This window comes from Alternaria viburni (genome assembly GCF_023758015.1).
Source record: "Alternaria viburni strain BMP 2772 chromosome Unknown scaffold_3, whole genome shotgun sequence".
Classification (NCBI taxonomy): Eukaryota; Fungi; Ascomycota; class Dothideomycetes; order Pleosporales; family Pleosporaceae; genus Alternaria; species Alternaria viburni.
Window position 1 is genome coordinate 72,312 of NW_026055772.1, and position 15,407 is coordinate 87,718.

The window sequence follows — 15,407 nt, forward strand, 5'->3', positions numbered from 1 at the left end:
CTTACAGCACAGACCACGTGAAGTGTCTCGCCATTTCCTGCACCAGTACGCGAACATTAACGACAACACTCGCCATAGACAATATCTCCCAAATCAAAGGGCCAGCTACCATACGATCTAATCGAATTCACTTTTGCGTCACCGGAAGGTAAGCGGGTAAAAAGGCCAAGCGGATGACAAATACATCTAGTACTACATTTCCAGCAAGCCTCAAACACACCGACAAGACATCACCGCTCATTCAACAACCATCAATGAAACGACCGCACACCACATTGATCTAGACACTTCCAGCGCTTTAAACATCCTCGTCTTTTCCAAGACCTCTGCGAGTATTGGCAGCGCTACCAGCATTACCCGCACAGAGATCCAGCACCATATCTCCTCTGAACTCCGCATGACAAACCATACTCGGCTCGTTCGTGTAGGTCCTTCCGAAGTAATATATTGGGCAGTACTCCGTGCCTTTACACTCGATTGGACGACATACACTAGCATCACAGCCGTCTTTCGCTTTGAACGATACCTTCATCCCGTTCTGATACCCAGGACACATGTCGATCTTGTGTTGCATATCCGTAACGGACATGTTGAGATCGTTGAACTTGTTATGGCCGTACAAAGCAGGATGCTTGGCAGGATCAGCGCAATCCAGGAGCGAAACGTCTTGGGGTGAAGTCAGTAAAGATGTTACTCAGCTAAGACGCGTGCTGTTCACTTACCATACCAGAGCTTCTGATACGTATCACCAGCAGTCTTGTTCTGGACCAGCCCATACTCAAACTGTAGAATCTCCGCTGGCTTGCTGGGATTCCACATCTTGAATACCGGACTCTGACCGCGCAGCTTATCGTATTCCGCACAGTAGTCGGCTCGGCGCTGATCGTCATAGGCTGGGCAAGTGACGCGAAAAGGCTCTGTGTAGCTTCCTCCAACTGCGATAGTATGCTTGACGTGATCTTGGTAGAAATCCCAGGTTCCGTTGCCTCCTTTCTCCTCGGACCTGTCACCACCCAGGGTATAGGCAGCGACCGAGTTTAGATCAAACTCTTCCTGGCAGTGGTTGTTGATAATGACGTTACCGTACTCCGGTCCCTCATCCGCCACCAAGCCGACTGACTCCGCAGGTGATGCTGGTGACACACCCGATGCAGTCGCGTCAGCGCCGCCACCGCCGGTACCAGCACCAGAAGCCATAGCCGGAGGTGCAGAGCCCGCAGAAGATGCCACAGGCACGCCCATAGACGACATGAACTCCAAGACCGAACTCATCGACATGCTCCCCTCAGCCGCCGATGTCAAGCCCAGAAGCGGTGCCTCGCTCTTCTTGACTACGCCGGCGTGTGAGAAGGGGCTGCTCTGTTGGCCGTGTGGTATTAGTACCAGGGCAAACCCCAAAAGCATGAAGTACTCGGCGTAGAAAACCATCGTTGGGGTTGGGAGTTGCAGATATGAAGATGTGCGCTATGAAGAACTGATCGTCTGCGTAGCGTTGTTGGTACAGGTTGATAGAGAAGAGCGTTGTATTTTGCATGTAGTAGAAATTTGCAGGGAAAAGGTGTATGTGGAGGAAGATGAAGGGAAAGAAAAGAGTTGAAATATGTGTAGTGTTCCTGCCATGAGTCTTTGACGATGACTTGGAGCGATGCGGGAAGTGACTGGCGTTGACAGACGTCTGCTTGACTCGTACGGTGACAAGATTGTCAACGTCGCTATGAATCAACGCCTTTTCTGTATGTAAGAGTCATGGTTCTGTGCTGGTAAACCATCAGACCATTCTCATCTCATATCTATCCCATATCGTGCCCTGTAATGTTTTCCCGCCATCTTGCATCCGAATCTAACCGCCATATCTCCTGCCAATCAATCTCCAACCTCGAACCACTTGAGCAGCTCAACATTATACTCCTGGAATCCAGCGACAAGATCCGCAGCACCTACATTTGGTTGCTGTAGGAGAGTAGCGTAGAAGCAAGCTACACGTGTCGCGAACACACCCGGCCTGAATGCCACCCATTCCCGACGTCCCTCCGACTCCTGGACAAACAGACCTAGCTCGCGATGCGCAGCTAGAGCAGGCAGGGATGCGTCTTTCCAAGAGGACGCTCTCAAAGTCTGCTTGTGGGTCCGCCAGTCCGCACCTGCCTTTCCGTGGTAGTTGGTAGCCATCTGGAAGTCTCGTAATTTAGCGTGAATTTTGTGCCACAACAACATTGATGTATACGATTCCTTGAAATCAGCGGTACCCAATTCTCTTTTCATTCTCTTGAGAGTCTCGGTGGTGGACAGCTTGCATCGGATGAACTCGAGCTTTCTGGTCTTGGAACCCTGAGGGGTCGACGTCTTGAGCACCTCTACCAGCTCATCAAAGGCGGCTTGTTGGTGGTGTGACTCTTCCAATGGCTTAGGGTCCATGGAAGGTTCTCCAATTGGGTCCTCATGTAGTGGAGCATGCGTCGCAACGTCCTGCTGTGGTTGCAGAGCCATGTTCATGAACCGGTCGATCAATGATGTGTCGTCGCTAGATTCGACCTGACGACCGTCCTCCATGCTGGGAGGAATACCGCTGCAGTTGACATCGCTTGTTTGTGTTGCAGATCGCTCATCCCAGCGTGTATACGGGGGACAATCTGCGTCCGGGCTGGTCGTAGTCAAGAACGAGTTTCCTTCTTGCGCGTCCGGCTCCTTCAGCCTTCCCTCCTTCAGGGGCAGTGCATCGATCTCCGCGTCATCTTGTTCTCTGAGAGTACGTCCAAGCGTAGTACCGTTATAAGTAGATACATCGCTGATGGTCCTGATATCTGGCGATATAGTGGGGGAGCCCTCCTGCTTGATAAATCCGTATGATTCCGAGTCGTCGCTGGGGTTATCATCATCGCCATAAGAAGTGGTAGTAGTTCTCAGAACGACTTCTTCGGGTGCGCTATTATTGGAGGGGCCCCTGACGAAGGGTTTGGGTAAAGGCGCGTTAGAGAGAAAGCGTTCCTGCTTCCTAACTTTCCTAAGCGTGTCTTTTCGAGACGTAAAGAGGCGTTTCCCGATCAAACATCTGAGCATGATCTCGATACTAGCCATATCAGTTCAGTTTTCTTGGAAGACAGAGTTGTCTTACGTCGCTTTGTCATCCGGCTGGCTAATGCGAAGTTCGTTCGTGGCACTTCTTCGGTCATCGTCTCCCCATATAGAGCCGTAGCGCGACATCAAGCCTCGAGCTTCTTCCTTGAAGCACTAGGGATCCTCGTACGCCTTCCGTAGGTTTGGAAGGTCCATGGGCAATGTACTGTTGATCACTGCTTTCGTGACGCCTTCATACAGTTCTTCCGCATTTGGATCAAGCAGACGGTGTTTACCGCCCACTCTTTCATCCGCAGCCAAACCCAGACTGCTGAGGTAGTCTGTTACCGCCCTTTCTGACTTCAGAGAGTCCGCCAGTAGAATCTCGCCCTCTTGTTTGAGCTTGACCGCATGCGCTGCAGGCTTTGCTTCCTTGTCAATAATCAGTCAAATTCAATAGCGAAGAGGCGAAACTTACCTTATCCATGGCGTACCAGACAACAGAAATCTTCTCCGGTTAGGTTGTCTTTGTGCGAAATGCAGAATTTTGGATTGTGTGGGTGAGATGTCACCTGGACTACCAGGCGTTGTTGTGGTTACCTAGGTACTTGTGCAAAGGCCCCCAGGTTTTCTTGGCGAACTGATCACTACCCAACAACTCGGGAAAGCATTGAATTCCAAACAGCTATCGATTTCGTAGGGATATTAAGACCAAACCGCTCTACAGCGCTCTCCACCAGTGTTCGGACAAAGAATGTTGTCTTACGTCTGGGACTAAACAGAGTGGGGAAGTAACGTGAGAAGACTTCAGTGGTGTCTTACAGCGACGATCTCTATTTCATAAACGATGAGACTCGAACTATAAATATGTTTGGGAAGAAAGAAGTGACATAAAGAACGGTATGTGAGGGTTAGGGGAGAGATTCGACGCAGACAACCCGGAATGCTACTCCTGCATACGATGCACGTTAGTTAATTTTGACTAAACAAGTCCGAGTAGCCTTCAAGTCGCTAGGATCATGTTCTGTCATAATCCCCTTCCTCCGCATGTTCATATTGTCTGTCTTTCTACAAGCGAGCGCGCTTGGGTTCATGTAAAACAAGGTCAATACAACGCGCGTAAGCCGTCGGAGAGATCTACGGAAGGTAGGATGAGGCTTATCTCCACTAGGTGTGTCAAGGTACGAGTGACTTTTGTGGATGTATGAATGAAGAAAGACTCACGACCTTGCGTGCTTGCTCATCGATGTCTGACGTTCCGGAGCTAGCTGGCCACGAGGAAAACAAGTCCGCGCCTGCCCTGTGTCAGCCACAGCCCACCCAATCACCGCGCAGTACCTGACGACTCCGCATTCCAGGCCCTCGATTTTCCTCCACATTCCGCGTCGGCGCTGTTCCGCCCTCCCGCGTCAAGATGCCGACGCAACCCATACTAGAGCTTCCCGAGGCTGCGACGATGCTTGGGTATACAGATATCCGGGAGCGCTCCAATTCTCCCCACAGTGATTTGTTATCTACACCTCCACAGTCTGTGAGTTGAGCGCTGCATAGCATATTTTGGAAGTGTGGAAGTTTGTATACTTGCGCAAAGTCCAGCCCAGCATGCCGTCAATATCCCTCACACTGCGCACTGCGCGCACCTTTTCGCGAAGCACAACAAAAGTCATTCAACCTTCTCTTGTTACTCTCCGTCGGCTGCTAACACTGACAGACATACCTCAACCTCTCGCGCTCCTTCTCCTCGTCTCTGCGCCGCAATGAGATCAACAAGGTCTACCCGAGTGCCGCAGCGGCTATCGAAGACATGGCCTCTGACAGTACGCTGCTATGCGGAGGCTTCGGACTTTCAGGCGTCCCAGACACGCTTATCCACCAAGTAAAGAGCACACAACACATCACAGGCCTGACCGCCGTATCCAACAATGCCGGCATCGTTGGAGGAGGCCTCGGCCTGCTACTCGAAAGCAAGCAAGTCAAGAAGATGATTGCGAGCTACGTAGGCGAAAACAAAGTGCTCGAGCAAATGTACCTCACCGGCGAGCTAGAACTCGAACTCACACCGCAAGGCACCCTCGCCGAGCGATGTAGAGCAGGCGGCGCCGGCATCCCAGCCTTCTACACACCCGCCGCCTTTGGCACCGTCGTGCAAACCGGCGAACTAGCCCTCAAGCACAACAGCGACGGCAGCGTAGCCCAATACTCCACACCGCGCGACGTCAAAGTCTTCGCAGGCAAGAGCTACGTAATGGAAGAAAGCATCAAAGGCGACTACGCCTTCATCAAAGCCTACAAAGCCGACCGTTTAGGCAACGTGCAATTCCGCTTCTCAGCCCAGAACTTCAACGGAGCCATGGCCCGCAACGCAACCACCACAATCGTAGAAGCAGAACACATCGTCGAGCCCGGCGAGATCCCTCCCAATGCCGTCCACGTCCCCGGCATCTACATCGACCGCGTAATCCAATCGACGGCGGAAAAGAAGATCGAAAAAGTCGTCAACGCAAAAGACCCTAAGGAAGCCGTCTCCGCCCTCGGCGCCGGCGACGCAGCCTCGAAACGCGAACGCATCGTGCGCCGCGCCGCGAAGGAGTTCAAAAACGGCATGTACGCCAACCTAGGCATCGGCATGCCCATGCTCGCCCCTTCCTTCGTAGACCCCTCCGTAGAAGTCCAACTTCAGTCTGAAAACGGCATCTTGGGTCTAGGTCCCTACCCGCAAAAGGGCCTCGAAGACCCTGACCTCATCAACGCTGGCAAAGAAACTGTCACTCTTCTCCCCGGCGCATCGTGCTTTGGCTCTGAAGAGAGTTTCGGTATGATTCGTGCGGGCAAGATTGATCTGACTATTCTCGGTGCTATGCAAGTGAGTGCGAGGGGCGATTTGGCGAACTGGATGTTGCCCGGTAAGGTCAAGGGATTCGGCGGTGCGATGGATTTGGTCAGTAATCCGGAGAAGACTAAGGTGGTTGTTACCATGGAACATACGGATAAGAAGGGGAGGCCCAAGATTCTGAAGCAGTGCGAGTTCCCGCTTACGGGTAAGGCCTGTGTGAGCAGGATTATTACGGATTTGGTGAGTACCCCTGTTCTCCTTTTGGGTTGTTTGAATTGGGAACTAATAATTGCGTAGTGCGTGTTTGATGTCGACTTCACAGAGGGCTTGACGCTCATCGAGCTTGCGGATGGTGTTACTGTGGATGAAGTGCGGTCGAAGACTGGTGCGGACTTCAAGGAGGCGGCGGAGATCAAGCCGATGTTGTAGGAGATGTATAGTCTTCACACTTGCACAAAAAATACCAATTTCGTTTTTCTGCACAGATGATGCACGTCTATTCCAAACCCCCAAGCCCGCTATGAGACAAGTACGCAAACTAAGCCTATTGATAATGCAAACACCGCAAACCACTACGTACAACCATCCTACTCCGTCCTCGTCTTCAAACTACCACTCGCGCCATCAACAGCGGGATCGTAGTCGCTTCCAGCCTTGAGACTCTTACTCCTTGACGGTACCATCGTAGGATTGGCTTCCTTCAACGGATCCACCTCCGCAGCCTCGATATCACTGTCCTCACCATCAATACCCGCCTCACGCCTCCGTCTCTGGCGCTCCAACCACTCCTCTTCATCCTCATCCTCGCTGTCATCCTCACCAACAACGCCATACCTGCCTTCACTACCGCTACCACTACCATGCTCAGGGTCCTTGATAAAGTTATCAATGATCCAGTACTGCAGCGCATTCATAATCAACGGGAAAATGAACATGACAAAAGTGATTTGCAGTGCGGTGTTTCCTTCTGTCCAGCGCAGTGCCCAGTCTCCTACCCATGCGATCCAGGGGAGGAAGGCGAAGATGGCGAGAACGCAGAGTTTCATGCCGATGAGGCCGAGGAAGTAGATTATGGATTGCTTGAGCCACCAGGTTGCGCGAGGTGGTTGGCCGTAGTTGCCGCTGCGGATGGACTCTGGGGGGTTGGCTAGCGGAGTTTTGGCGAATGCGGCGTGGAGGACTTTGAGGAGGAGCACGAGGATTGGGATACCGATCGTGGTCTGGGGTCGTTAGTTGCTGATTGCAGATGTTCGTGGGAATGAACTTACGTCGATGGCCAGGTTGAGGAGGTAGAACGAGCACGGGTTTGGCTGGTCACCCTCCTCGTTGGTTCCGGCATACTTGGTCGTCGCGCTGGTTGTCGCCGCGACGTCGAATTTGCCGGAGGACAGCATAGACATCAGGACGTTTGCAAGATGTAACAGAACCGAGCCAAAGACCTGCTTGGAAACATCGAAGAACCAGATCTTTATGGGCCGTCGCGGAGACTCCCTCAGCCTCTTGATTGCGAGAGAGGATACGGCGAGTAGTCCAAGGAAACCTTGTACAATCAGTGCAAAGTTTCCAAGGAGGTTGCACTCGCCCTTGTCGCTCTCGCCATCCATCGGGTTTCCTTGTGCGGCTACAGCTTTGCTAGGCTCGGCGGCCGGTACTGCTGTCTTCTCAGGCTTGGTCTCTGCCGGAGTAGCTTCAGACGAGGGTGTAGATGTCGGCCTGGGTACGTTCTCGGGCGCAGCTTCTTCGTCGTTGGCGTTGACGTTGTCATCCGTAATACCAGTCGGTGTCGGTGTGGCAGGGGCAGCCTTCGAAGGCTCAACAGGTTTCGCAGGTTCCTTTTCCACGCCGTCGATGCCCATAAGCTCGGTCTCAAAAACTGCACGCACCATTAGCCAGACCCAAACTCTCCGCATAAAGCAAACATACCCAGCGTTGATCCCGCAGGAATCTTATCACCCATAGCGTGGTTTCCATACGCCAGCCCAGGCGGGATAACCAACTTCCTGGCCTCTCCAATACACATATCCAGCAGGCCCTGATCCCAGCCCTTGATCACTTGGCCCTTGCCAATGGTGAATGTAAACGGTGCGCCACGGTCGTAGCTCGAGTCAAACTTGCTGCCATCGCTCTGCAGCGTGCCCTTGTACATCATCGACACTTTGTCGCCCTTTTGAGTCTTGCGCGTACATTCCGCCGGTCTGGTGACTTGGACTTCGAGATCTTGCGCGAAAGCAAGCGAAGGCAACAGCGCGAGGGGGAGCGCAAGGAGGGAGGTGAGGAACCGCATGGCAGGCGGCAGTAAAGCGACGTGATGTCGCGGTCGCGGTCGAACAAGAAAAGCGGATGCGGTATTGCGCGTGAGGTAGGAGGTAGAGAGGCAAGAAGCAGTGCGAGTTAATAAGCCACGATGAGGCTGATTACTGTACCGTACTGCCGGACTTTCGGGGCTTCTGAAACCTGCGTCGTGCGAAACGGAGCGCTTAACGCTCGCAAGTGCGGACGTTTGCCCGAAACAGATGTGCCGGCGTGTAAACGGCGAGAGAGGGGAGAGAAGGGGGTCTGACGGTCAACGCCAGATGTGGATGTGCCAGGTGGTTGTGGCAGGTGTTCTCGACGTGCATGGCCACATGAGGTAACTGCGGCCAAGGGTCCTAGATTGTCCCGCCGATCCCCGAAATGCCTCCGCGGTAGTCGATTGGTTGTCTACTCCTTGGATCTCAAGCTACAAGATGCACTACAGCACGTAGTACCGAACAACTACCTTGGATCATCCGCCTCGTACAAGGAAGAACCTGAATTTGAACAGGTGCGCTGTCGTCTACATCAGGACGAGACCTGAAGTTTCCAAAATTCCAAGGCGACGTAGACTTCCAGCAGGTAGGGTGTTGAACTTTTCACGTATGTACAGTGCTCACCACTCTTTAAGACTATTTTTGTTGAAACACACGAAATAGATATTGATATGATAGTACATAGCGAATGTGGTTCAGATGCAGTCTCAAGGAAAGGGTATAGTAATCCCACGGCACGGCAGCGTTCGCACACCCGCCTTCCAAAATTTCCCAAGTATCCTGAACGCCTGATGATGCTAACAAAAAAGTGCGATGAAATACCCAACAATGCACACGCTGAAATCCAGAATGATTTGCTTGCTACACACGTGTATGCTACTCAGTGTCTCGTGCAGTCTTGATCGGACTTGCTCTCGCCGGGCTCTCAGATACGGATGCCCCGCTTAGCCCGGGCGCAAGTTGGAGACTGTTGCGTACGATGCCTTGTCCTGACCGCACGACGACGCTTCCTCTTCTGTCGCGCTCCAACGGATCCACGGTGTTGACGGGCGCATACGTCTCCTGATTCTGGAGATGTGCGTTCATCCGCGCCTCTTCTCTCATCTTCTTGATCTTCATGTAGTTGTATGCCGCGATGCTGCCAATCGTGACGACAAGCCCAGTCAGGTTGATGGGCGTAAGGGGGTCCTTGAAAACAAGGTTCGCAGTCCCAATCGTAACGACCTCTTTGAAAATGCCACAAATGCTAAGGGTGACGACTGAAGTGCGCTTCAGCAGAGCGAATTCGGAGGCGGTCATAAGGAAGGCGAGGACGCCCGGGAACAAAAGAATGCCAATGCCGAGGCCGGCGCCCCTGGCTTCGAAAAGTTGTGAAAGACCCTCCATGAGCGCGGGGAAGCCTTCCACGGGTATCGCGAGAATGAGTATGCTGATGAACATGACGGGTGCGAGAAAAAAGATGGAGGAAAATGGGTTCGCTGTCGCGGGGTTGCGAAGGAGCAGGATTTGGGTCAGCGACCAGCGGAAGCCGGACGAGCAGGCCGAGACCATGACGAGGATGAAGCCGAGGGTGTGGAAGGCAGCCTCGCCGGCTACCATCATGACGACACCGCAGGTCATGATGAGAATGATGAATACGAGTCGCCAGGAGGGCTGTTCGAGGCGGAAGAGGAAGGCGAAAATTAGGACGAAGCCGAGTGCGGATGATTTGCACATCGCTGTTGCTGTTAGTTGTAATCGCAGAAAGGAGAGGTCATCCCTTACTGAAAAATGTCAACGAGATGAACTTCAAGCTCGTGTTGCCCAGGCCAATGTCCATGCCGGTGGCTGCACCACACGGCCCGAGTCTGCTGAAGTAGAACCACTTGGTCATGAGCGGCTTCTTGGGATCGACCGGCTCTACGCGCGAGCCGGCAGCGTGCGGGTTAAGGGAATCGTGTCGCGGTCGGAGGGAGGGTATTAGGAATAGGACGAGCGACGCGAGCGTAAATTGGACTATCATATGCAGACATGTCGTGAATAGCGGAAAGGGAAAGATGTTCTTGGTCTCGCCGTCGCCCTTGGCCTCCTTGAACATCCACTTGTTGTAGACGGATATCGATATCGAGAAGAGGTACCTGGGGCTGTCAGCGCGTGTCAACCGTACTCCTATTGACGTCCTACCATAGACATATCAGAACTCCATTGACTAGCATCGATTTGAGCAAGTTCTGGTCGGCGAGCTTCTTCTCCTCCTTTGTGTATGTATCATCCGGCACGATGCGCTGGTCGAGCAGCGTGTTCCGCCTCTTTCTTCTCCGGCGTCTCCGCCTGTCGCGCTTGGTGAGGCCCGTCTCCTCGTCGTCTTCGAGCCCGTCGGCGCTCATGTCGTCGTCGTCGGCGGTGTCACTGGACTCGTCGTCGGAGCGGTCTGCACCCGAGGAAGACTCCTCTTCTCCTTCTTCGGCAATGTGGTCGGAACGGCGGCGTCGGTGTTTCTTCAGGTCTGTCTTGGTGGGCAGGGTGGCGCCGGCGAGCGAGGAGGAACGTCTGCGAGCGGCCGTGTGCTCATCCGTCATGGTAGGGGTGGGCGGGTGGATGAGTTTCGCAATGTTGGTGCGGTGCGAGACTCTGCGGCCGTCATCCGAAGCCAGGTCGGAGAGGGAGCTGGCGGAGGGCAGGGAGGGCAGTGTTCTCAGAGGAAATTCATTCCCCGGACTAAGCAGCGGGCCTTGTTGTGTAGCGGTGTCCTGCAACTGCAGCCAGCGAGTTATCCGGGCCCCCTCTGAAGTCATGCTGCTCGACGGCGTGCACCTGATTCGCTTTAGCCTGGTCGCCAAGCCGAGAAGGAGGAAGACCCGCCAGCTGGCCCGGTTTCCTAGCAGTGCTAGCGACGGGCTAGCATCAGGGGCTGAGCGGGAAGATGCGTCAAGGGATGCTTCAACGCGACAGAAGGATGCAGGTACGAGCAGACAGACGCGACAATATCACGCCCGCTGCCGCAGCGCGCGACGTTTTGATTGTTACGGCCTGCACTCTGTGACACCGGCTTGGCCGGCTCTTCAGACGGCGCACCGAGCAGCGGCCAATCACCACCACGTGTCATAATTAGTTGTTAAGCGGGGAAGCTCGCCGCGGGAGATCCACCAGGTGATGAAGATGGAGTCTAGACGCCTGCCAGCCGAGATGCCGACTACTGCACGCGACCACTTGGTATGCATCATTCTCTATGTCATGGAAAATGCACATGTTGGACTGTCCAACATCCACACTCTGCAATCCCTTTGTTGACTATTTTTGGTCCAAGAGTGCCTACATGCTTTTGGAAAAGCATGACGCTGACGACCCGACTTCCGAACCCAATGCACTGCGGGCCCTGCGTCTGCAGTCCGCCCTGCATGCCAACCTTCCATCGATGAAAAGTGCGCCGATCACTGCGCCGACCACGGAAAACTCCAAGGATATCCAACCTCAAACGCCATCAGATGCGAATCTAAACTGAGAAAACGTGTGACTATGTCGGTGTCGGCGGCATTACGGGTGCTGAGGGCAGCTGTTCGATCTGCCGGATCAAGAAACTCTTCTCGTCGATGAACTGCTCGTCCTCTGTCCGATCGTCCAGGAACGACGGCAGGAAGCGCAGTAGCTTCTCGCGGTTGCTGATCAGGATCCGTTGCACCGCGACTGATTTATTCGGGTTGGCAACAAACACCTGCGTTTGTTAATATGCGCACATCCTCTGACACTTATCATGACTAACCTTGAAGACGTGGAAGCCCTCGTAGTTGATCATCTTTCTGTCGTCCCGCAGCAACTTCATGATGATCTTGAGATGCTCCCCCGAATCCACATATTGCGTCATAACGTTGTAGTTCGCCCGGTCGAGGAGAATCTCGCCTAGGAGCTTGATCGACTGGCGCTTCGTCACATAGCTCTCCGACTGGACCAGCATCGAGTTGTATTTCGAGAAGAAGGCGTCAAAGTTCGTTTGTAGGAACGTAGCCACCAACGGCTTGTGCTTTGTCAGGATTTCCTATCGCATGTTAGCCCGTGAAATGCCATGCCCAGCCAGTCAACCTACCCTAAATGTGTTGAATGCATCTGCGCTGACTTCGAATGCGCCCTTGTCTATCCACCCAAAGAATTTCCAGAAGACACCATTGCCGGTGGCTGGTAGATCCGGGTTCACGTTGCCCAAGTCGAGCGTCTGGCCATCCTCCATTGGCTCGTCGTAGAGCAGCAGCGCAGCAATCGCATCGTATTTGAGTGCCTCGCGCAGGATGCCACCACACGGCATGGCGCTTTCCCGCCTATCGTAGCCTCGACATAGCGCTATTATGATATCCGGTCGGTATGCGACGACGTGCTCTAGGACTTGTGGTGTGGCCTGCCCGGCGGGCTTGTAGCGGAATGCGGTCGAGAATATGACCTGGGCGTCTTTCCGCGATTCGAATGGGAGCTTGTGGATGTTGATTGCTAGCGCGTAGAGTAGGTCTTCGTTTAGGATACTCGTGAGCAGCTGGAAGACAGCCTCGGGATTTACTTCTGTGTCTTTGGCACGTCAGTATACTCTCTACTATATGACAAGAGACGAACGCACCGGGTGTGCCCTGAAGCCTAATCTTCATCTGCTGCAGGTCTAGTGCTAGTCCTTCCTCCAGCTATCACATGTCAGAAATGTCTCCCAAGCGCTGCACTGCAGTCGGCTGGTCGCACCTTGGGGTTGGGTTTGTCCTCCTGTCCTAGCCGCAACGTAAGCTCTTTGATGGAGCGGGTAAGCTCGAGGTTGTTCTTCTGCTTGTTTCGGAATAGGAACGCCATGTTGAGGGGGCTCGGAAGTTTTGCAGGGCGGGGATCGAGGTGCGATGGCGGCGGTGCTATGAGGGGCTGCGATTTGAGGCCAGGGCCGGGAAGCTGCTATCTTGACGGCGACAACATACAGGCGACGGTAGGGGAATATGGCTTGGGCTCCGAGGGCGGTTATGGCATACAGGGGGCCAATGCGGTTGTTGTCCTGTCTCTGCTCTGCCCTGGTGATGCTGTTGCTTGTGAATGGCCCGAGGATCAACCCTGCCTGCCCGGCTAGTGCACCCTGCGCTGACCTGTACTTCCACTCGCCCACAGTTGGTTACTCATACTGGAGCTAAATTTCCAGTGGACGGCTAACAAGAATTAATTATATCACTATTTCAATTATATACGAAGAGATTTCGTCATGCTAATGACAGTATGTTCAAAGCGCGCGGAATTGCCCCGCTCCTCCACATCGCGTCTTGACGCGAATATCCCAGACCAACAACCAGACCCTATGCTCACGACGAGAAGTAGGCATGCTCTAGGACCTGATACACCATTAGCTATATCATTAAGTCTGGCTTGTCATCTTACCTTGGATGCACTCATTCTCGAGCCACTCTCGTATTTGACTAGACTGCCAACAAGATCTCGTTCTTGCTCTGAAAGGCTCGGCAGCAACACCGACCAGTCCTGGGACGGGTACTCGTAGAACTGCACTTTGCCCCAGTCGCGGAAACCCGCAGCCTCCTGCTTCAATCAGTAAGAGTTCGGGTAAGCCGGACGCATAACCTACCGGCCAGACCTCCAAGTTCGGAGTTCCGAGCTTCTTGAAGACGCTCTGTATCAAGGCCAGGTCACTTCCTAATTCTCCAGAATCGAACAGTGTCTCGTGACTAGGATCGAGTGCTTCGGCAACTGTGCAACCAGCAGCCCACAAATCCAAGCTGCAGCCGTACTTCTGGTTCCCAAACAGCAGCTCTGGTGGTCGGTAGCAGGTAGTACCAACGTCGGTAATCTTCGCATCCGGTGCTTCTGGACCCGGTGCTCCGGGCGCCCACGCGATGCCGAAGTCGGAAAGATATGCTGGTCCGTCGAGGGATTTCAAGAGTATATTTGAAGGCTTGATGTCGCGATGTATTATCCCCTTGCCATGGATATCGGCTAGGGCGGTGAAGAGGTCTTTCAAGCACGACTTGATCTGGCTCTTGGACAGCTTCTTGTCCCGCAGTAGGTCGTTGAAATCGTGGCGCACGAATGGGAAGACCAGAACGAAGTGGCTTCCATTTTCGCGGAAAGTCTCTATGAGAGGAATGACCCGCTCTGATGCCGCCATGGCGAGTATCTTGGCCTCTCGCTGTGAGTCGTGCGGAGGCTCCATTACCGATGGTGTAGTGATCTTCAGAGCCACGACATTGGTCTTCGTGGGTGACTTGGTGGGAAAGTAGCTTTCATTTCCAACTGCAGGCGCTTTGTAGATGACGGAGAAGAGACCTTCGCGATGGTACAGTGCATTTTGGTACTTGCCAACGGGTTTTCCGCCGGGTGTTGGAACATAGTCTTCGTCCTTGGATACGAATTAGCTGATGTATGTCTTCTAGTATAGCAACTCCTGACCTCTGGTGTTGGAAAGTCGAGTGACGGCCTGGGCAGATTTGTTATCTTGTCATTGCACAATCTGTCGTAGTCGTCCTGTGACATGGTTAAAATGGAATCATAAAGCACCATGTTGGTCTATACCAGTGAGTGAGCGTCTGCGTAGATTGTCGTCTCAGCTACAGTGGCCTTTTTGCGAGCATCGTCTGCCGACAATGAAGGGTCCGCTGCCTGGAAGGCTGATGTCCTGCAATAATGTTAGTTTTGGATTTCAATGTTCCACGCGTGCTGATTGGGCCAAATCGTCGTTTTCCATCGAAGATCGCGATCAAGCAAGTATGCCATTCACATGGTCGGGCCCTGTTCCGGACTAGAATGTACCAGGTTCCCTAGCGTGACGGTGTAAACATGTTACCTGCATTTTTGTGACAGCCATCAGGCGGGCAGTGAAGCCCAAGCTCGCTCGCCAGTCCGAGGAAGCCATGTGGCGCGATTACTCAGACGCAGAAGTCGAGGTAGGAGACATGTAGCGGTGTCGCCAGGCAAGAGAAGGAGACCAGTCGCCCCGACTCAGCGTCCGCCACTGCCCAAGCCCGCGCGGTCGGTGCCCAAAGGCAGCATGGCCATGGTCACAGAGGTCAATATTATGCAATCACTCGACACGTTCTGGCGCGTCTCAGAATCTTCACCAACGCCCCGACTGGGTCAGGGGAGGCATCTCGAGGTTTAGTCGTTTCCCAGGTTACGTCAGACTCCCGGACGCAACCGCGGTGGACTAGGCCGAAAGCGACGAGCCCCAAGCCATGACAGCCAGCGCAGTTGTGACAGCTCCACGACTCCCGACCAGCCCGCCGAGCTGCCTC

The 15,407-nt window shown here is 53.7% G+C and overlaps 8 protein-coding genes across 8 annotated transcripts; 1 reads left to right on the plus strand and 7 right to left on the minus strand.

Moving 5' to 3' along the window:
• Positions 1–714: 714 nt before the first annotated feature.
• Positions 715–1,428, minus strand: J4E79_001660 (uncharacterized protein; the record flags this gene model as incomplete). The annotated part of the gene is made up of 1 exon (XM_049350568.1): positions 715–1,428. One exon carries the CDS (start codon positions 1,426–1,428, stop codon positions 715–717), a length of 714 nt encoding a protein of 237 aa, XP_049214407.1.
• A 435-nt stretch (positions 1,429–1,863) lies between these two features.
• Positions 1,864–3,201, minus strand: J4E79_001661 (uncharacterized protein; the record flags this gene model as incomplete). The annotated part of the gene is made up of 2 exons (XM_049350569.1): positions 1,864–2,941; positions 3,113–3,201. 2 exons carry the CDS (start codon positions 3,199–3,201, stop codon positions 1,864–1,866), a joined length of 1,167 nt encoding a protein of 388 aa, XP_049214408.1.
• A 27-nt stretch (positions 3,202–3,228) lies between these two features.
• J4E79_001662 (uncharacterized protein) lies at positions 3,229–3,541 on the minus strand (the record flags this gene model as incomplete). Its single annotated transcript, XM_049350570.1, has 2 exons — positions 3,229–3,477; positions 3,533–3,541. The coding sequence occupies 2 exons, from the start codon at positions 3,539–3,541 to the stop codon at positions 3,229–3,231; spliced, it is 258 nt and encodes an 85-aa protein (XP_049214409.1).
• Positions 3,542–4,656: 1,115 nt separating this feature from the next.
• J4E79_001663 (uncharacterized protein) lies at positions 4,657–6,316 on the plus strand (the record flags this gene model as incomplete). The annotated part of the gene is made up of 3 exons (XM_049350571.1): positions 4,657–4,716; positions 4,766–6,127; positions 6,185–6,316. The coding sequence occupies 3 exons, from the start codon at positions 4,657–4,659 to the stop codon at positions 6,314–6,316; spliced, it is 1,554 nt and encodes a 517-aa protein (XP_049214410.1).
• Positions 6,317–6,474: 158 nt separating this feature from the next.
• J4E79_001664 (uncharacterized protein) lies at positions 6,475–8,171 on the minus strand (the record flags this gene model as incomplete). Its single annotated transcript, XM_049350572.1, has 3 exons — positions 6,475–7,107; positions 7,156–7,760; positions 7,811–8,171. The coding sequence occupies 3 exons, from the start codon at positions 8,169–8,171 to the stop codon at positions 6,475–6,477; spliced, it is 1,599 nt and encodes a 532-aa protein (XP_049214411.1).
• Positions 8,172–9,051: 880 nt separating this feature from the next.
• On the minus strand, positions 9,052–10,949 carry J4E79_001665 (uncharacterized protein; the record flags this gene model as incomplete). Its single annotated transcript, XM_049350573.1, has 3 exons — positions 9,052–9,893; positions 9,940–10,292; positions 10,339–10,949. 3 exons carry the CDS (start codon positions 10,947–10,949, stop codon positions 9,052–9,054), a joined length of 1,806 nt encoding a protein of 601 aa, XP_049214412.1.
• Positions 10,950–11,668: 719 nt separating this feature from the next.
• J4E79_001666 (uncharacterized protein) lies at positions 11,669–12,975 on the minus strand (the record flags this gene model as incomplete). Its single annotated transcript, XM_049350574.1, has 5 exons — positions 11,669–11,866; positions 11,915–12,187; positions 12,236–12,705; positions 12,755–12,815; positions 12,871–12,975. 5 exons carry the CDS (start codon positions 12,973–12,975, stop codon positions 11,669–11,671), a joined length of 1,107 nt encoding a protein of 368 aa, XP_049214413.1.
• A 491-nt stretch (positions 12,976–13,466) lies between these two features.
• On the minus strand, positions 13,467–15,028 carry J4E79_001667 (uncharacterized protein; the record flags this gene model as incomplete). Its single annotated transcript, XM_049350575.1, has 6 exons — positions 13,467–13,496; positions 13,543–13,698; positions 13,745–14,515; positions 14,566–14,640; positions 14,689–14,791; positions 14,964–15,028. 6 exons carry the CDS (start codon positions 15,026–15,028, stop codon positions 13,467–13,469), a joined length of 1,200 nt encoding a protein of 399 aa, XP_049214414.1.
• Between the last annotated feature and the right edge of the window lie 379 nt (positions 15,029–15,407).